General features: G+C 52.7%; 1 protein-coding gene across 1 annotated transcript; it reads left to right on the forward strand.

Annotated features, from left to right (window-relative positions):
• Positions 1–1,397: 1,397 nt before the first annotated feature.
• HS3ST2 (heparan sulfate (glucosamine) 3-O-sulfotransferase 2) lies at positions 1,398–11,162 on the forward strand. Its single transcript, XM_014530006.1, has 3 exons — positions 1,398–1,464; positions 2,477–2,594; positions 9,829–11,162. The coding sequence occupies exons 1-3, from the start codon at positions 1,398–1,400 to the stop codon at positions 10,445–10,447; spliced, it is 804 nt and encodes a 267-aa protein (XP_014385492.1). The 3' UTR covers positions 10,448–11,162.
• Positions 11,163–20,783: the final 9,621 nt, after the last annotated feature.

The raw sequence follows: 20,783 nt of genomic DNA on the forward strand, positions 1-20,783 counted from the left end.
AGTCCAAGACCAAAGTGCCGGCCGATTGGGTCCCTGGCGAGGCTGTCTTCCTGGTTTGCAGCCGGCTGCCTTCCTGCTGCGCCCTCACATGGCAGAGGGGAGAGCTCATCGCTCTCATGTCTCTTCTTAGAAGGGCACGAAGCCCATTCCTGAGGGCTCCACCCTCATGGCTCCCCCAAATACCACCACCTGGGGGCTAGGGCAAGGACGTGATGTGCAGGAACACGAGCGTTCGGCCATAGCGACCGTGGGGGTGGCTGATAGATGCTGTGTGCCCGCTCTTTAAAGATATACACCATGATGATGTAATATACTACACCTTGAGAAATGACTGCCACATCAAGTTAATCAACATATTCATCACCTCACAAAGTTACCACGGTAAAGATCTAGTCTCTCAGCAACTTTCAAGTATATAATACAGTATTCTTAATGACAGCCACTCGTACCGTACATCAGACCCCAGATATAAGATTACTCACCTTATCACAGAGTTTGTACCCTTTGGCCAGCATCTCCCCCATTCCCCAACGCCTCAGCCCCTGGCGGCCACCATTCCACTCTCTAGCTCTGAGTGCGACACATGGATGCCACCTCTAAGTGAGATCATGTCGTATGTGTCTTCCTGGTCTGGCTCCTGCCATCTGTGACAGCTTGGGTGAGGCCTGTTCGTGCCGTAAGCTGTGCCATGTCTCTGCTTACTGAGCAACGGAACTCAAACTCCGGTCTCTCGGATCTACGTCCCTTGCTCACCCCCGGCACTGAGTGGCCCACTACCCCCGCCGTCTCTGTGTGCCTCCGTCGTGCAGGGAGGATCCCTTTCTAGTGTCTGTCTGTCACCGGACCGGCTCCGGACAAAGCCTACCGCACAGGCGGGGGAGGAGGCAGTGGGCGCTCCGGGAGGAACCGGCCCACCGGGCCTCGGTCGCACAGGCAGGCCTGGGGCCACTCTGTCTTGTCACCATCACCCCCAGGGGCATGCCAGGGTCTGGACAAACTGGCTGGACACCGCAGGGAGGGGACTGTGTCCTCACACCCCCATCAGCTCCCCTCACACAACCGGGCTGAGCAGCCTGGCCAGGTGGGGAGACCAAACGACTGGGACGCAGGCAGCTGGGCGTGTGCCCGCTGTTTCCGGGCGTTCTCTGGGAAAGCCAGCTCCCAGCGCAGGGGCCTGGGCGCCTGCCCGCACCGGGTGCAGCTCACCCTACGGCCAGAGGACGGGCCCCCATGCTGTGGGAGCTGAGTGCCTCTGCTGCTCACACCGGAAAGGGGCCCACCCCCCAAGGTTCACATGCCATTGACTCCCTGAGGACAGACTACCCCGGCTTCTCTTTCCATCCTCAGCAAATGCGTGTTCAGTGAGCACATACCAGGCACAGACAGGCCCTGTCAGCATGGGGGCGGGACAGTCAGGATCCCCGGCCTCTGTGACCTTGCACTCCAGGGCGACAATAGATGCAGGTAATGTGTGAACCAGGGGAGAGTCTGCAGTGGCACCGTGGAATCACAGGGGTGACAAATGCCTAACTCTTCCGGGAAGGGGGTCGATCGTTAAGATGCAGTCAGGAAAGGCTTCCTGGTGGAGGTGATAATGAGCTAAGAGCTGAGAGAAGTTTTGCCTAACAGGCTACAAAGGGCTCCACCCAAAACACACAATAGGTCAAAAGTCTCTTAGCATGAAAAATGCAGAATTGGGGAATTCTGAATAGTCCAGTGTGGCCAGAGCCCGGGGGGCCATGGGCCAGAGTAAGGAGAGCCACGTAAGTCCCGGTTAGGCCTTTCCTGTGAGCAGGAAAGGGTTATGGCTGCCGCTCAAGCTGGGACCTGGTGTTTTGCTCTGGGTCAGGGAAGTGTAAGGATGTGGGGCTGAGGACAGAGGGGCTGCACCCGCCTCAGCATGTGGGGGTGAGCAGGGTTGGTTTTCAGAACCTGTTTCTTGCAATAAAGCCTTTCCCTCCTCTCCTGCTCCTAATTGCCCCCCTGGAGACTGCTTACCGGGTTAGGAGCTAATGAGTCACTAAAGAGCCCCCAGGCAGCCAGGTCTTCCTGAACACATCCGTGGGGCGTGCAGATTTAGCAGAAAATAGGATCTTCCCGAGAATCCTGCGATCACGCTCAGGTGAGCCCGCCCTGCAGGCTCCCAGGAGACCTGCCCGCGCCGGCCCCGGGCTCACAGGTGCGCAGGGCGTCCCTTGTGCAGAGGGGTGGCCACGGGAGCCGTCTCTGCCCCACTGGGTGGGTCAGAACCGTCATTTCCAAGCTGACAAGGACGTAGTAGGGTGTTTTCTTTTGTTGGTGGGGCCGCAGGAAGCCTGTGATTCTCCCTCAGGAAGAAGATGGGCTGCGGGCTGTGGCATGGGGACGGGCACACATCTCCTCTGGCACACACCATGTGCTGCTGCTTCTTTGTGCCAGACGAAGGCCTTGCCTTTGTGTTTTCCCTTCAACAGATATTTACTGCAGCCCTACTAAGTGCCCATCGTCTCCTTGGTGCTAAGAACACAGCCGTGTCTAAGACAGACCAACCCTATTCTCTTGGAGCTCTTCAGCTACGGCCAGGGCGGGGCTGGGCAGAGAGAGACATGCAAACGGTATTTGATAGACAGTAAAGGCTACCATCGTGTTCCTGCGAGTGCACCTTACACGGCTGCACTTCCCAAGCTTCTCTGATCCTAAGAATCATGGCGGGGGGGGAGGTGGGGGGAAGAGGGGTTAAAAATAGAGGGTCCTGGACTGCACCCCAAAGCCATTGAGCCCGAATGTACAGGGAAGGGGCCTGGGACCCTATTTCTCTGGGGCAGGCCAGGGTGATGCTCAGACAACTGTTTTAAAGGCTGAGTGGCTAAGGGAGCACTCAGCGCGCAACCCCGGTTCTTAGCTCCGTGGCCGCTCGGAGCATCTGGGGAGCTTTAAAGCTGCAGGTGCCCAGGCCTCGTGTCCAGCCCAGAGGTTCTGATTTAATGAGTCTGGCATGGGCGCCGGCACCTGCACATCTTCGAAGCCCTCCAGGTGGACCCAGTGTGCAGCTTGACTCGCCCACCACCTCCCTCCCAGCCACACGCAGAGCAACCACAGCCCTGTCCTGAACACCAGGGGGAGCCTTGGCCAAGGGACGTGTGCAGACAGCAAGGCAGAGATGGCACAAGGCCTGTTCTTTGACATCTACTTGGCCTTCTTATATTTGGAGCGTGGACTCCCCTCTGTGAGCCTGAGCACCGTGGCCACGGTGAGATCTGAGCAGTGGCACACTGACACCCTCCCGGCACTGTCTGCTGAGTCCTTCCTCCGCCCAAAGTCAGAACGCCAAGAAGAGGCTAATTTTGATGACCTCTCAGTGCCTTTGACACGGGTCTCTGATCAATTGGTTGAGCGCCTGCGGTATGCCTGGTATTACGCTAGGAGGGCAAAAATGAGTAAGAAACACGCCCAGTCACTGAGGACCTGTTGCTATAAATGGATGCATAGCTAATAGGTTCCACACAGTGGGACAGGGTCCTCGAAGCTGGAGGCACAGAGGGCCATGACACTACACAGAAGGGCTCACAGAGCATGTGACTTCCGGTTTAGACTTGGAAAGGTGAGTCAAGGTTCCCCACAGTGAGGGAGGCGAGAAAGATGATCCCGAGGCTGAGAGGATAAAAACAAAAGCCTCAGCAAGTGCAAACCACATGAAAGAGCGAGACTTTGTGTTCAGCGTGCCGTGGGCATTGGTTGCCAGGAAATAGCTAGAGATTAATTCTGGAAAGGTAGGCACTGGCCTCGAGACCAAGTCGGAGAACTCGGACTTTATCCAAAAGAGGAATTGATAGCTGACAAGATTGCATTTGCTTTAGAAAGATTTCTCTAGTGGACACGGAAAACGGATGGATAAAAGGGAGGAGAGGATGAAAGCATGGAGGTCAGAGAGAAAGCTCTTGTCGGAGGAGGAGATGACAAGAGCCTGAGGGGAGACCTGAAAAAATTTGGGGAGGGAAAGCCTGTGAGAATGAGAGAGCGATGTGAGGAGGAGTCAAGAGTGAGTAGGTTTCTCTGCTCTCCGAGTGGATTTATGGTGATGTCATCTGTAGAAACCGGCAAAGGAGAGACGTGAGTTGGGGAGGAAAATGGCAAGTTCCGTTGCCGAGGCAGGGTACCCAGTCCACAGACAGCTGGGCATCCCAGCCCAGGGCATGGGGAGGCTGGAGCTGCTGCTGCAGACGCACGAGTTGGCATCTCACAGGCGGGGGTGGGAGGCCTGGGAAGGAATGAGCTCCTCCAGGAAGATCACATGCAAGGTGAGCAGTGGGAACACCCATGTGGGCAGGTCCAGAGGCCTGAGTGTGTGGGGAACTGGAAAAGGGAGTGAGGGTTTCAGCACATAACTGGGTTAGACTGGTTGTTGGTTTCATTGTAATCCCAACAATATTGATGGAGCCCTTACTTGTGTCATGGACTATGGTAGACCCTGGGGACGTAGATGTAGGGAAGGTGCACCCTGGCCTCGTGGAGTTTACATTCCAGTGGGCTGAGCATAGCTCCCACAGGGAGGAAGCCGGGTAAGTTAGGTTCCTGGGTTGCAAGCAACAGCTACAACTGGGACTAACTTAAAGTAGCAAATACCTTTTGGGAAGGAGGTGTCATAACTCAGAGAATGCAGACGAAAGTGGAAGATCCAGGGCCAGAACCAAGATCGCTGCAGGGATTTGCTAAGAGAAGCTGATGAGGAGGCTTTTCCAGGCCCCTATACCTGGTGGGAAGGTTCAGTCCAAACATTTCAGTCTTGATGGCCCATTGTTAGTCTTTACGACACAACTTCATTCATGCACCCACCCTTGGCCCATCAAGATTTTATCCAAAGCAGGAGTGGTGGTTCCTCAAATAAAATCAGGGGCTCATGTCAGATGTAGAGAAATTGTTGCTGAGCAGGTTAAAATAACAGGTGGGAGGTAAGTCCAAAGGATGAGTGTCAGACCATTACAGTAATTTTTGCAAAGCTACATAGAAAATAAAGGAGGTGGAAGCTTAAGACAGTAATAGGGTGAGAGAAAAATTCAGCTGTGTGCTAGCAGCTGGAAGCAAGTAAGCGAAATTTAAACAACGACATGAAGAGGAAAAACGAGCCTTAAGGAAAAGTGTACTCCCCGGCCCACATGTGCAAGAGCAGGGAGACAGACACACACCCAGGCTCTGCGCGCTCCCCTCCCACAGGCTCGGCGCTCTGTGCCAGTGCCGCGCAGACATACCACGTGAGGGTGTCTCCGGGGGAGAGGGAATATGTGAAGCGCACAGGAGCCGGTTGGCCCATGGCACGACGCCGTGCGGTGCTGTTTGCAGCCTGGTGTCTGTTTTCCCTTCGTGTTTGTGAGGGAGGGAGACACTGCAGCTGACAGGCCATTAGGAACTAGAGACACGGAGCTTCGCTTCAGTTCAAAGCCAGGGGGTGGCGGGATGCTCTGAAGACCCCTGGGATAGGCCGAAATTTCCCAAGGGCAACAGTGCTCGTGGCAAAGTCCATCGCCCATTAGTCCCATAAGCTGGGGAAATGCTGTGTCCCCACCTCCTCTCGGGAATTCTTCAGTGTTTTCAAGGGAAATCTGTTTCATGGCTTGTCAAGTCGACTTATTTGTGTTTGGGGGATTGCCTTTATATCAATAACCCACATCGAGTTGGAAAGTCCTTAAATTTAAATGTACTCTCACATTCAGGTAATTCTGCCTACTCTCATCATAAAGGCCAGCATGTAATTACAGTGTATTCCAGGGCCATAATGTAACATAGCCGGGTGTATAAGAAAAGCTGGCCAGAAGATTCTATTCAAGTGTACGTGACTGTTAGCTAATAACGATAGCCGATTAAGAAGTGGCCTTCTCGGTGTTAATAAATACTATGAAGACTTTCAGCTCACGCGGTTCATTATAAACACTGGGCCTGGAAGCAAAATATCAGTTGTATCTGCCTACTATCATAAAGGCCAGCATATAATTACAGTGTATTCCAAGGCCATAATGTAACATAGCCAGGTGTATAAGAAAAGCTGGCCAGAAGATTCAAGTGTATGTGACTGTTAGCTAGTAACGATAGCCGATTAAGAAGTGGCCTTCTCGGTGTTAATAAATACTATGAAGACTTTCAGCTCACGTGGTTCATTATAAACATTGGGCCTGGAAGCAAAATATCAGTTGTATCTGCCTATCTGTTGCGCAGTGACTCTGGGAGTCCCCGGGGCTAGCAGGCAGGCTTGCAGGGCAGGCAGCAGAGGAAGAGACCTGAGAGTGCCGGTGGACAGGGAGCTCCTGCCTGCCTCTCCTCGGAGACCAGCGGGAGGGTGCAGGATCGGTGTGGGCTATAGTTTCAGGATAGAGGAGAGGAAAGTTGAAGGTATGGCGGCTTATGTCTTCCTGGTGCAGTGGGTGACTGGTTGTGTGTTAAGGGTGGGTGCTTATGGTGAGGATTTGGAACACCTACTCTGAAGAATAACAATGGGGCTGTAAAAACAAATTTACCAAATTACTGAGCAGTGTTGAGGCTCAAGTGAAGATGGAATTAGTAGCCATAGGAAGGATCCAGTTGCCAGGGTCAGCAGTTTTCTCTCCTGCTGTTTGGCAACCCAGAGACAGAATCAGAGATGATGAAAGGCTGGGAGGATGCCTTATTAGGGACTGGAAGAGCAAGTGGTACAGGAAATTGATGATGACGAGGATGATGATGAGGAGGATGAAGAAGAAGAGGAAGAAGAAACTGAAATGATTGTTCATTGGGTCCAGAGAAGGTATGCAAGAAAGTGAAATCAAGAAGATCATAGATGAATTTGAAGATCGGGTATAATGAGTTTGATACTGTGGTAAATGCATAAAGAAATAAGGTTGCAGTCCATTCGTTTCCTTGGCGTTTCTTGGCGAGTAGCTATATCATCCCATGGTCTGCCTTTGTCTTTACATTGCCTTCTTCTCTGTGTGTCTCTCCTCCCCCTTCTGTTGTCTTATAAGCATATTCCTCATCGGACTTTGGGCCCACCCAAACCAGGATGATCTCTTCTCACGATCCTCAGCTTACATCTGCAAAGACTTTTTCCAAATAAGGTCCCATTCATAGGTTCTGAGCGGATACATCTTTCGGAGGGTCATCATTCAACCCACTACATTTTCCTAGAGTGGAATGTCACAGTGAACCATTTCAGAATTAGGGCAATTCCAATGACAAGACCCAAGGAATGGCCAGGAGTAAGAACTGCTAAAAGAGAAGAAAAAATGGAGACATTTAGTCAAAGGACTCTGAAGTCAGGTCATTGAGTAGGGATGCTGATGGGGTCTGGGACGAAGAGGACTAGGAACCAGGAGTCTATATTCCAGAGGAATGAAGATGAATGCTTTGGGGATTGGTCAGTCATAGTGTTAGCTTTCTGTTGGAACCATCTGAGGAGCTTTAAAAATATTCAACCCTGGATAGCTTTAACCAGAGGTCCCAGATGGGCCCAGGCATCTGTATGTTTTTTAATCCCTTGGTGGTCTAATGTGTAGCCAGCATTAGAAAAGCTAGTTTAAGGTAACACATGACATCCAGACAGAAGTCATGATATGGAGCCAGGGATGAAGGTATGAAAGAGACACAGCTGGGGAGGAGGTCCATCACCATCTCCGAGACCCTCAGGCAGGGCCAGGAGAGTAAAGTGGGGCCGCGAGAGGTGCGGCCCAGCTTCTGCGAGGCCCCACTGGCCAGGGCTTCTGCGCTGCTTCAGGCTCCTCCCAGGGAAGGAGTTCAGCAGGAAAAGGCATCAGAACGCTTTCTCTCTTCTCTTTTCAAAACAGAAAGTGCTGAGAATTTCTGTTTTGTTCTCAGTTAATTTAGTGATGAGGGACACTTTTATTTTACTTACTTATTTATTTCAATTACAGTTGATATTCAATATTATTTTATGCAAGAGGCCCGGTGCATGAAATTCATGCACTGGGGGTGGGGGATTGTCCCTCAGCCCAGCCTGCACCCTCTCCAATCTGGGACCCTTCGGGCCTAAACTGGCAGTCGGACATCCCTCTCACAATCGGGGACTGCTGGCTCCCAACTGCTCACCTGCCTGCCTGATTGCTCCTAACCACTTCTGCCTGCCAGCCTGATCACCCCCTAACCACTCCCCTGCCAGCCTGATCCACGCCTAACTGCCCCCCTGCCAACCCGGTCACTCCCAACTGCCCTGCCCTGCCGACCCGGTCACTCCCAACTGCCCTGCCCTTCCAACCCGGTCGCTCCCAACTGCCCTGCCCTGCTGACCCGGTCGCTCCCAACTTCCCTCTCCTGCCGGCCTGGTCGCCCCTAACTGCCCTCCCCTGCAGGCCTGATCGCCCCCAACTGCCCTCCCCGCCAGCCTGATCACCCTAACTTCCCTCTCCTGCCAGCCTGGTTGCTCCTAACTGCCCTCCCCTGCAGGCCCAGTCACCCCCCAACTGCCCTCCCCTGCTGGCCCAATCGCCCCCAACTGCCCTCCCCTGCTGGCCTGGTTGCCCCAACTTCCCTCTCCTGCTGGCCCGGTTGCCTCCAATTGCCCTCCCCTGCCAGCCTGGTCGTCCCTAACTGCCCTCCCCTGCCAGCCTGGTTGCCCCAACTGCCCTCCCTTGCTGGCCTGGTCACCCCTAACTGCCCTCCATCCCCTGCAGGCCCGGTCACCCCCAACAGCCCTCCCCTGCCGGCCATCTTGTGGCGGCCATCTTGTGACCACATGGGGGCGGCCATCTTGTGCGAGGGTGTGACGGTCAATTTGCATATTATCTCTTTATTATATAGGACTAGAGGCCCGGTGCACAAAAGTTGCCCCTAACTGCCCTCCCCTGCAGGCCTGGTCACCCCCTACTGCCCTCCCCTGCCGGCCATCTTGTGGCGGCCGGCCATCTTGTGACCACATGGGGCGGCCATCTTGTGCGAGGGTGTGATGGTCAATTTGCATATTATCATCTCTTTATACAGGATTAGTTTCAGGTATGCAGCATAGTGGTTAGAACTCATTTCTAAAATACTTGCTATATTTACAAAACCAGCCTTTTCCCCAAAAGAGATTTTCTAACATATTTAGAGAAGTCTCTTTTGCCAGAACAATATTCGGTGCCTTCCTATGTATCTTTTTTTTTTTCTTTTGTAATCCTTTCCAAGGATATTTTTCCATTGGGTTTTTGTTTTGTTTTGTTTTGTTTTGTTTTTAGGGAGAGTGGAAGAGAGAGGGAAATACAGAGAGAAGCAGCGATGTGAGAGAGACACGTCGATTGGTTGCCTCCTGCACGAGCTGACCAGGGCCCAGCAGGGGAGGAGCCTGCAGCTGAGGTACATGCCCTTGACTGGAATGGAACCCGCAACCCTTTGGTCTGCAGGCCGATGCTCTATCCACTGAGCCAAACTGGCCAGGGTTCCTCTGTAACTTTTGAATATGTAATAACCACATTAACAATTTCAAGCAGTGCACAAGGTTATACAATAAAAGTCACTCTCTTTCATCCCTGACCCCTCCCTGCCTCTCCCCAGAATCCACTGCATTTGTCAGTTTCCCTGGATGAAGGTGCCTGTTTTCATTTAGTGCTGTATCCTGGAAATCACTCTGCATTAGTACACATAGCTCTGCTTACTCTACTAACTGGCTGTTCCATCACTTATTTAACCCATGCTGACGGACGCCTCCTGTCTTAAAGCAAACTGGTTAAAGACTAAAAAAATCAACAAGCGATAAAGTGAGAGCAGGTGAGCCTCAGAGGCCACAGAGGAGAGAGGTGCCCCAATAGGGAGCTGGGAGCAGGGAGCAGGGAAATGACCCGCACCCCCACCCCATCCCACCCCGCAGCCCTGTCTGACCTGCTGCTCTGCCCGCAGGAGCCTCATGCCCCGCACGCTGGAGAGCCAGATCACGCTGGAGAAGACGCCCAGCTACTTCGTCACCCAGGAGGCCCCTCGGCGGATCTTCAACATGTCGCGGGACACCAAGCTGATCGTGGTGGTGCGCAACCCGGTGACCCGCGCCATCTCCGACTACACCCAGACGCTGTCCAAGAAGCCCGACATCCCCACCTTCGAGGGCCTGTCCTTCCGGAACCGCACGCTGGGCCTGGTGGACGTGTCCTGGAACGCCATCCGCATCGGCCTGTACGCGCTGCACCTGGAGGGCTGGCTGCGCTACTTCCCCCGCACGCAGATCCACTTTGTGAGCGGTGAGCGGCTCATCACCGACCCCGCGGGCGAGATGGGGCGGGTGCAGGACTTCCTGGGCATCCGCAGGTTCCTCACCGACAAGCACTTCTACTTCAACAAGACCAAGGGCTTCCCCTGCCTGAAAAGGACAGAGGCAAGCCTCCTGCCGCGGTGTCTGGGCAAGTCCAAGGGCAGGGCTCACGTGCAGATCGACCCCGAGGTCATAGACCAGCTGCGGGAGTTTTATAGACCTCACAACATTAAGTTCTATGAGACGGTCGGGCAGGACTTCCGGTGGGAATAGGCCTCGGACAGGCCAGGTCTCTGTGGGTCTGTGCCACGGGTTTGTTCCAGGGGCCTGTGACCCTCTCCCCCCACAGAGCTGGGCTCCAGCGCCTTCCCCAGCTGGGACTCCATCATCCTGGAACCAGGGAGCCCAGCCCGGGCGAAGCTCTCCCCCGTCTGCCCAGGCAACACTGACCTGCTTCTGGCACTTCCAGCCAATTCCGAATCATTGCCCTCCGGCCCGTAGGCTGCCTCGGGAAGCTGCTTTAGGAAGAGTGGATCTTCCCGTTCTGCTCGCTGTTACCCGTGGTGATGGCTCTGTTGCTGTGAGCACAGCGGTCTGTCCTTGTCACTGTCCCCCCCAGAGTGAGCTTGCTAATTCTGCGTGTCATGTATTTCCCTCTGAGCTTTCCTCTCCCTGGCTGGAGGCATGGGGCACTGTCCTCGTCCTCCGGCCCTTAGCAGCTCATCAAGAGACGCAGAGCGGACGCGCCCCCTGGCCACTGCGAGGAGACGGACCCTCTGATGAGGGAATAAACCGGAGCTTTCTAAGGCTGAGGCCTCAGCCCTGCTCGAAGGTGGCAGTCTTCGAAGAACGCTTGGTGACTCTCCCTGCTCCCTGTGGACAAAAGCACATAATTCTGCTGTTACGGGTACTTGCCTCACGCGAGCTTTCATGTTCAGCATGCAACAGAACATGCTTGTCCATGTGAAATAAATACGGCTCCCTCGTGTCCTGAACACTGGCTCTTCTCTGGGTAGGAGCACAACTCATTCATTCAGGGCCTCCCTCCAGGCAGGGCGGGCTGGTCCGGTGGGCTGGGAGGGAGGGAGCGGTGCAGGAGGAGACGGGAAAGGAAGTCCTTGCTGGCGGAGCTGGGGCAGAAACGTCACTCAGGTCTGCAGGGCCATGTTGCTGAAGCAGAAGTCTGGCTGTACCGCTCTGCTGAAGCTGTGCATCTCAAGTGCCAAACTAGGGGCCCAGGGGCTGAGAGGACACCAGATATGCATTTGCTAGGCCAGCGTGATATTTTGAAATAATTTCTAACATTTAAAAGTTGGGAGGGTTCATATAAAAATACGGATGTCGGATTTATTTTTAATGGAAGCTTGGCTACACAGAGCCTGCACTCCAGCGTGCAGCAAAAGGCTGCTCCCGGCCTTCCAGTCCCCACCTGGCCCTCCCCACAGATTTAATCCTCTGCCTGGCCCCCGGTGCATGGGTATCAGCCCAGCTTTGGGTGACCTCAGAATAAAGTTCAAGTGGTGCCAAGGTGACCCCAGGTGACAGTTTCTAGGTCATCTCCTGCTTCTCCCCCCTCACCCTCTGCTCCACCGCACAGACCTATGGGCCTTTTCTTGACTCTGTCATGCCTTTGGCTGGACTGTCCCCCCTGCCCCATGTCTCCAGCTACTGGAAACCCCATGCTCCCATCAGACTTCACTCGTGTTCCTTGCTGGATATTTGTGGGACCTACCCCAACCAAGCTGAGTTCTCTGCCCGCTGTTTGTGTTCACTTGGTAGTTTGTACACATCTCAGTTACAGCTTTTATCAGGTGAGATCATCATTGTTTGTTCACATGACTGTCTTGAGGGTACAGCTGGTCGCTGGCTGAGACGTAGTAGGCACAGCAAATGTTTGATGGGTGAATGTGTGAGCGGGTTTGATGGGTGAATGTGTGAGCGGGTGGATGGATGCTGGGGGCCTGGAGGCATGGACAGGGTGCCCCAAGGAACTGCACTTTGGGACACTTCCCAGGGGGCTCCATTGTGCCCACAGGCACCGGGAAAGTGCTGAACCCCAGGGCACTTTGCTTTGTCTGCTCCACCCGGCATCATGGAGTCCCTGTAAAGGAGGCTGGCTCAAAAGACTGTAGGACACAGAAGACATCAGTTCTGTGTCTCAGCCCCTCTTCCTGCCCCACGCATATTACAGGAGGTAAATACTGAGACCGGGTACCCAGAAGCCAGTCCTGGGAGCTTGACCCCTCTGTGCATCCCCGCAGGCGCGGCGAAGGGACAGCGAGGTCAGTGCGAGCCACTGCCTCCCGAAGCTGGGGCCCTGGACCTCCAGTGGCCTGAGGAATGGGCTGTACGTGGACATTAATGAGTTGTCATCACATTCCTCCTTCAAAGGTATTGGTGTCCGTTGATCCTGGTCCACATGGCGGCCAAAGCTGTAGCCAAAGGAAGACAGAATGGCACTGGGACACAAGAAAACCCCCAGGAAGAGCTGGTGAGATTTGCTTATTTATCCGGATTGGGGAGAATCCCGTCCGAGTGGATGAACATTCCGAGCTTGTGTGCACACAGGCAGCCTCATTCCTTTGCATTCCAAGCATTCTCAGACCACCCGGGCTAAGCAGCCTCCTTCATTAATGAGTGGGTCAGAGTCTACGGTAATTAGCACAGGGATCATTGTATGCAAATGAAAGATGCTCAAGTACCTTGGAAATCCTAGCTTAAATCAGTGATACCTGGTGTACATGAATCTGCTCAGCAAAATCTGATTCTTATTCCAGTACAAATGTACCCTTTCGCCCAGGCCTCCCCAGGGCAAACTTGCACAAGGTCCAACTATTCGTGTGTCCGTGTGTGCGTGCATGTGTGTGTGCGTGCGTGCGTGCAGTGAGAAGTGTGTTTCTCTCTCACTGCCAGTCCAGGATGCATGGTGCTTCCACAGTAGCAGAGATGCTGGCTCCCTCCACCCCAGTGCTCAGCTCTCTGCCTTGCACTCAGCAGGAGGGAGCGCAGAAATGATGGCGACCACCCAGAGGAGAGCCAGAGCGCCTGCGACTCAGAGCTGCGATAGCAAGGCGTCTGCGCCAAGATTTCTGTGTGCCCTGAAGGAGGCGTGGCAGGGGCAAGCTGCAGGCGGCCTGATTAGAGGCAGGACATCCCATGTGCTTGGGTGGCGGGCATGTTTGACCCCCTCTGGTGGGTCCTGAGTTGGAGGCAGATACATAACAATAGGAGCGCTGGCGTCATTGACCACGTCCTGACCATTCGGGCCAGCTGCTGCAGAGGCTGCCGGTCAGTCCCATGGTCAGATTCGGTCTCGCTGTTGTCCATCCCAACATCCAGTCTCTTCAGAGCAAGTGGGCTCGGGCAGAGCCAGCCTCTTCCACCTGAGCTGGCAGCATCCTCGCTTCTCACAGCTTCTTTGTGTTGTGAACGTGCCTCCTAGGTTTGTGCAAGGGTGTGGGGTTCCTTTTGCTCACATTCCCCTTGGGTAGAACTCAGTTACTTGGTTGCGTTAGTTGCAAGGGAAGCTGGGATGCATGACTGCGTCAGTCCTCGTCCCTGCTCCTGGACCAACGAGGAGGAGAGCCACACCCACTTCCTCTACAATGTGACAGCCGAAACGATGGTGAGGGGCACCGGGAAGGGAGCTGGGACTTTTCTGGAGGAAGTGACGGGGGGCCGTGTCTGACGGTGAGTAGGAGAAGCCTGGCATATCCCAGTCTGAAATGCCCTGGGCATGGTTTCTCTAGGTGGGGTCAACTGGGAGCAAGGGTTAAGGGCACTGGGCTAAATTCTGGTAACTGGGCCCATCTACACCACACCCAGTTTTACCCCAAATTCAGAGGGTACCTCACACCTGCCTGCCTGGTACTACAGACAGAAATGCAGACTCACTCTCCAGGGTAAGGTGAGCCCCAGTCCACGCAGACGCCCCGAGAATCTCTCTCTTCACCCCACTCGCAGCTCACAGACCAGAGAGCTGAGGAGCCAAGTCAGGTGGGGTGAGGGGCCCGGGAAGGGAGCTGGGACTTTTCTGGAGGAAGTGACGGGGGGCCGTGTCTGACGGTGAGTAGGAGAAGCCTGGCATATCCCAGTCTGAAATGCCCTGGGCATGGTTTCTCTAGGTGGGGTCAACTGGGAGCAAGGGTTAAGGGCACTGGGCTAAATTCTGGTAACTGGGCCCATCTACACCACACCCAGTTTTACCCCAAATTCAGAGGGTACCTCACACCGGCCTGCCTGGTACTACAGACAGAAATGCAGACTCACTCTCCAGGGTAAGGTGAGCCCCAGTCCACGCAGACGCCCCGAGAATCTCTCTCTTCACCCCACTCGCAGCTCACAGACCAGAGAGCTGAGGAGCCAAGTCAGGTGGATGAGCAGGTGCCCGTGGGCTCCTCACCCTGTGACAGTGAGCCTGGCTCTTGCTGAACTTGGCCTCCTGATAAATAAGGAGAACATACTGCTTTTATTGTTTAAAAAACAAAAGCATATATTCCTCCACCCCCAAAACAAACTTCGAACAAATTTTATTCCATTTTTCTAGTGAGAAATTAAATCTGAATGTGCTATTTAGGGACTGTACCCCTAACTGCTTTTTACTGATAACAGTGCCTTAAACAAATTAGGGATTTATTGTCTCAAGTGAAAGAGGTAGAGAAGCGCTGAGCGGGATAGTGCAGGCCTGTACAATGGTAGCGCCATTGTCATGCTGTCAGGGACTCGGGCTCCTTTTGTCTTTCTGACACGTCATCTTTAGTCCCTGGCTCTCATCCTCATGGCCCAGAATGGATGCTGGTGCTCCAGCCACCACATCTATGTTTCAGTCAGAAGAAAGAGAGGAAGAAAGGAGACAGGGAAATATCCCTCTTGTGCAAGTCAACTCATTTGAGGAGATTTTCCACAAATTCTACCCAGTCCTTTACACTTCCATCTCATTGACTACCTCTACCTGAGAGGCCAGAAATATAGTCTCTTAGCTGAACACACTGTCTCCCTGACAACCCAGGATTTCGATGCTGAGGAAGAGGAGAGAGTCTCTGTTACAACGAAGCTCCAACAGTTGGAAAAAGCGGTCTCTTCGATGACCAATACGTCGCACTTGGTTTTCCAAATGGCTCAGATGCCTCCCACCTGGGAGGCCCCAGCTTGTCCCCTGCCCCTTCCACTTGACTTCACAACAAGTGCCCACAGCGTCAGGTTCTCCCTGTGCACCTGTGGGTGTGGGCACTGCCAAGCTACCCCAGTGGGACGGCCCTGAGCAGAGTCAGGCACCTTCGGAGTCCTGAACGCTCTCTCCAGAGGCTGCACAGCCAGCTCTCAGGAGTCGGGGGAGCCGGCTCCGCACACCCTGCGTCACCTCCCACCTCCCTGCTCCCGGAGCAGCACGTGTCCGAGAGCCTGAGTCAGAGGCCTGGGGCTGGAATGGACCTGCGCTCGGGGCCTGGGACCCAGAGCTGTGCACACCCCCACAGCGCGTCAGACTCATCTCACCTGCGGATGTGGAGGGTCGTGCTCTGAGCATTTAATTCACCTAAAGGCAATTATATTCTGGTAGAGAGAGGAGAGAGGTGGCCCAAACCATGTGATTAGTTTTACCTGACACCTTGCCCCAGGGACATGTACCCCAGGAACGCATACCCCATGACACGGCACCACGGACCTTTTGTCCCCTCCATCCCTGTGATCCTAATGTTGATTATCACTTCTTGTACACACTCCACGGCCTCTACATGCAAGCCAACTCCTTCCTCGGGGGCCCCGCTGGGTAAGTAAACAAATCGGTAGCAACAGCAGGTGAAGGGGGCGTGTTGGATCCGGGCGATTTCTCAGGCGATTCTGCCTTTCTCATGGGGCCTGTTGACTTTACAACCCAGTCTCTGAGTGAGAGGCAAGTCCACTTTCTTTGCCCCCCATCATGTGGCATCTGCATGCCTCCCTCCCCCCCACCCCCAACTCAGAATGCAACAGAAGGGATCAGACCACGAGTGGAAAGTGACAAGAGAAAGGAAGGGGTGGGTGTAAGGGTTTCCAGCGGCCTCTTAATTCCTGAGTCATCCTTGGCCTACGTGCTTCTGTGGGCACCTGGTCGAAGCCCCCTCCCTCAGAGTGCTCTCTGGAAATTCATGTGTGTGACTGGCTTTTCTTTTACTCCCCTGTGGAGCCTGTGTGGCTGACACGTGTCTGGCTGTCCACATCTGGCCAGAACATAATTGACCACATGTGACTACCTGGATCTTGGCTGCCTGACTCTGGCCTTGTGGGAACGGCCAACCCAGACCCTCAGTATGGAACTTGTCTGAGGAGTATCAGTCTGATGGGACATGGCCGTCTTACAGTGGGGCTGGCATCTTGCCCCCTGCTGCTGGGTCTGCAGCCCTGCTCTTGGGCTTCTGTTCCTCTCTAGGCCTGGAACAAAGGGTGCATTTGTAGCTCAGCCTCAGCTGCTCCTCAGCCCCAGCTGCTCCTCAGCCCCAGCTGCTCCTCAGCCTCTGGCCTTCCTTCCATGCTGGGCATTTGGCTCCCTGGAGCCCAGTGTGGACTCCGCAGTTCTGTCTACCCCGATGAACCCAGTTTTCATGGGGTCAGTTCTAGATTCCTCAGAGTGGCTTTAAAGGCATCTCATGCCACCATCAGAGTCCAGAACCCTCCATCCAGAGGCTGCAGCTGGGCAGCCGTGGGCAGAGGCAGGTGAGAGTCTCTGGGTGACAGAGCCACAGTGATAAACTGGCAGAGGCAAAGTGTTCAGGAGACAAAAGTATTGACACAGGACTCGTCTTTCCCCTGACTCTCAGGAATGATTACATGACTTTACATCACTTTCCCGTGGTAATAACTAGAATTTTCATTCCCATTTTGAAGAGGGAAGAAATTGAAACCCAGAGATTATTTTTAAAAATTCACTTGTCAATGGCAACAATGCCAGGACTCAAATCAATAAATTCTAACCCCAAATCCCTTGTATTCATAAGGAAGAGACTAAAATTTAAGTTCTTTTGGGAAGAATTTGACATCAATGAAGGTGGTTAGGCCTGGAAATGAAGAACAGAGATGCATGTCTTTTAGTCCCAGGTATTAATATCTGAGAAATGGAGATGATAATAAGAAATTGAACATAAACCCTATTCTTTTGTTTGTGGCAAAGAGAGGGGTGAGGATTTGGCCCTAGCACGTCTCAGAAATTACACTGACATTAGGAGAGCAGATCAACATAAAACTCCAGAGCAGAGTTAAATCTTCAAGACGGAGATAGATGTTGTGGAGAAATGTCTGTGACAAATGTTTCCAGGTCACTGAGTTCAGACACAGCTCTGGGTTTCTCAAGAGGCGGGCGTGGAGGAAAGTGAGTGAGTGGTGTGCCCCTGTGACCCAAGGATGTGAGTGAGCTCAGAGAGAGAGCCCGTTTCTCAGGAGGCTCTTTCCTGAGACCTGACGCTTAACATGATGTATCCTTGATCATTATGTCCCCAGGAAATCCTGGGGTTTTGTTGTGAACTAATCTGACAGCTCTCCGCCATGCTGGCCTCCCAGTCCCCTGCCCCCGGTCCCAGCACATGAGGGCAGCTGACCTTTCTGGTCGTTGGTGGGGAAGGGGTGGAGTCGCCATTCAGCAACAGTCACTTTACATCTCACCTAAGATGACCTTCCAGTGGCTTGTCTGCATCCAACGCGTACACGGTGAACTCACATCACACAGAACAAGGACTGCATTCGTGTTCAATTTCTTCCCCTTCTCTGTCACCAAATCCAACAGGCGGCCTACACCAACTTCCCAAATTAGTGCTGAGTCTGCTCCCAACAGTCCTCCATGGTTCAAAGTAAAGTACTGTAGAGACTGTTCTTTAATACAGAGCCTTTATAAAGACTCAAATATAAGATACTATCTTTTCTGAGGGACTTTTCTTGAGTGGGGGGTGAGCTGTTAGATCTTATAAATGCAAATTTGGAGACAACTTTTCAATTTTGAGCCCATTGCACAGCCATTAACCTTTTGGAAAAGTGTGGCAGCAAAATGGCCCCCAGGTAACCGAGTGCATGAACCCTTTGAGTAGGATAACTTAATGTTTCCCATTTGGAGGGTAAGGTTTTTCCCCAAAATGCAGGTTTTCTTTCTGGCATAATTCACATTTAGCTCATTCTACCCGGCAGCATTTAGCCAGCAGGTTTGGCTGCTTCGTGTTGTCTCCTGGAACCTATGACTACAACCTTGGCATCCAGTGGCTAAGAGAATACTGGTCTACCTGTCTGCTGTGGCGAAAGAACACGGTCCACTTCATCTAAAACAGCATCGAATTGTTGAAAGGCACAGTCTCATGTTATGCCATTTAAAAAAAATAAAACTTACTTTTCTACCCACTGTGATTCTTGCAGGGAATCTAGAAAAATGAGAAGGAGAGAGAGGGAATTAAAAGCCTTAGATCAATATGATTAAGATCATATGACTGGAGCCATGAATGATTTATATATATGAAATCCAAGCCAATAACATATCAAGGGTCTTAGGTTATTTGCTCCAACCTCTCTCTATTGAGTGAAACAGAGTCAGGCCATGATCAATGGTCAGATAAGTGAACCAAAGTTGCTGTCCTCACGGAGAGCATGAGAACGAGAGACCCTAATGTTTGCAAAGATTTGATGTGACATCGAGATTTCAGGGACTATTAACTGGACCGTGTTGCCCAAACTTTAGACATTTGAGCATCATCTTTATAATTTGGGTCATATCCACATACCACCTGTGCTATTATTACCTTACTCTTTCCTTTTCATCAACCCCTTCCTATTTCTTTTGAATGGAAACCTTATATTTCTACTAGCGGCCCAGTGCACAGATTCGTGCACGAGTGGAGTCCCTCGGCCTGGCCAGCGATCGAGGCCGATGGGGGCCGTCTTGCCCAGTCCCGATTGGGGCTGATTGGGCCAGCTAGCTGTGGGGAGAGACCACGGGAGGTTGGCTGTGGGAGCACACTGACCACCAGGGGGCAGCTCCTGCATTGAGCAACTGCCCCCTGGTGGTCGGTGTGTCTCATAGCAACTGGTCGACTCATCATTTAGGCTTTTATATATAGAGATCATACATGGAAAACTAGTCTCACTAACACTGATTAATTAAAATACAGACACCTAACTATTCCTATAAGAGGGTGTCTTTGCCCCATTCCTTCGGTTTCCAAGAGAAGGGGTTTTCACAGAACAATCCAAGATTCTTGTCTACCATCTCTCCTCTTCCTAGATGTGGCAAGAATTTACCTGGTTGGTGAGTGCAGTCATTGGTCCACATTTGGCTGGAGCTTATTTATCAAAATTAGCTCCTGATTGGCTGGAGCTAATTTATCAAAAGTCCTAGTTTTTGTCTCTTTCTCTTCCCCTCTCTACCCAGACTGGAGTCAGGCAGTGATAGAGGTAAAAGGGTTTGTTCCTCAGACTCACACATTCCCTCAGGTGGGCTGCCCACAATGCCAGGGATGGAACGAGGTGGGGAGGGCATCAGTAGGGCCCCTTGACAAAATCAAAGCCAGGCCTCACCCTAGACTTTATCATGATAAGAAGGCCAATGCACTCTCCCATCTTCCTGTACTTTTGTCTTTTTCTCAGTTGGTTCAGAATTCAGAGGAAAAGAATAATAGTACTTTATTGGGTCCTTCAAATCCTAACAAATATGAAAAAAAAATTTAATCATCAATATGTTACCTAAAATCCTCTCAGTACCAACAATGAGACATTCCTCCCATCTTGAAATATTGGATAATGATTTGGGAAGTTGTAGAAATTTATCTTTTTTCTAGCTGGAATAGATTATATTTTGAGTTCACCCTGATGGATTCTATCTAAAGAGTTCCTGATAATATTTTGTGATATTGGGGCAGTAAAAACTGAGACCAAAATCTAAAGCATTCCGGGGACCAAATGTTTTCTCCAGGAGCAGCATGGTATTCGGATTCCAAAACCAGTACAGCGGGGCATCCACGATGGCAGCAGGCGGGGGTCGCACTCGCCTCCTCCCAGGTCCAAAGGACCTACAACTGACTTACAGAACAATCACCCGAATAACCAACTGAAGGCGAGCTGAACAGAAGTCTTACAACCAAGGATTTACAGGAGAAGCCACGTTGAAACTGTTAGGAGGGGCAGGGAGTGAACAGGACTGGCCCCACAACCACATGGGGCGGCTGAGGATCCAGCGGGATCTCTCAGCTGCAAAGGTTGCCCCTGAGGAGGGTGAAGTCTCCCAACCCTGGCGCATACCGGACCGTGTGCCAAGCCACGCAGAGGCACCGCTGCCGCGAGCGCCTGATGACAGGGCACTGAGAGGAGAGGCAGGGCTCTGGCAGCTTTGGGAGAAAACTGCTTTGCCAGCAGGAACACCTCTCCTGCCAGGCTGGCTCCCCTGAAAACGCTCCCTACTCACCAGGTAACCAACGCCGAAGAAAACTACAAAAGTGTAAGTTTTCCTGTGTCCCTTTTGTCTGAGACAAAGAGCTTGAACCAGGACCCACAGGATCTCTGACCTGTTTTGTTAAACCCAGGGATGGACAAGAAGGTCCCCCTCTGTGAACATGCCCAAGGAGAGAGATGCAGGGGGGGGGGGGGTCTGGGGGGTGGGGGGGGG

Source organism: Myotis brandtii, unplaced genomic scaffold (genome assembly GCF_000412655.1).
Source record: "Myotis brandtii unplaced genomic scaffold, ASM41265v1 scaffold707, whole genome shotgun sequence".
Classification (NCBI taxonomy): domain Eukaryota; kingdom Metazoa; phylum Chordata; class Mammalia; order Chiroptera; family Vespertilionidae; genus Myotis; species Myotis brandtii.

Bases quoted from the DNA above. Each gene is read 5' to 3' on its own strand.
- HS3ST2 (XM_014530006.1), top strand. From the start codon at position 1,398: ATGGGGGCGGGACAGTCAGGATCCCCGGCCTCTGTGACCTTGCACTCC. The intron at 1,465-2,476 runs GTAATGTGTGAA...AGCCCTACTAAG, and splicing joins CAGGGCGACAATAGATGCAG to TGCCCATCGTCTCCTTGGTG. The intron at 2,595-9,828 runs GTATTTGATAGA...CTCTGCCCGCAG, and splicing joins CAGAGAGAGACATGCAAACG to GAGCCTCATGCCCCGCACGC.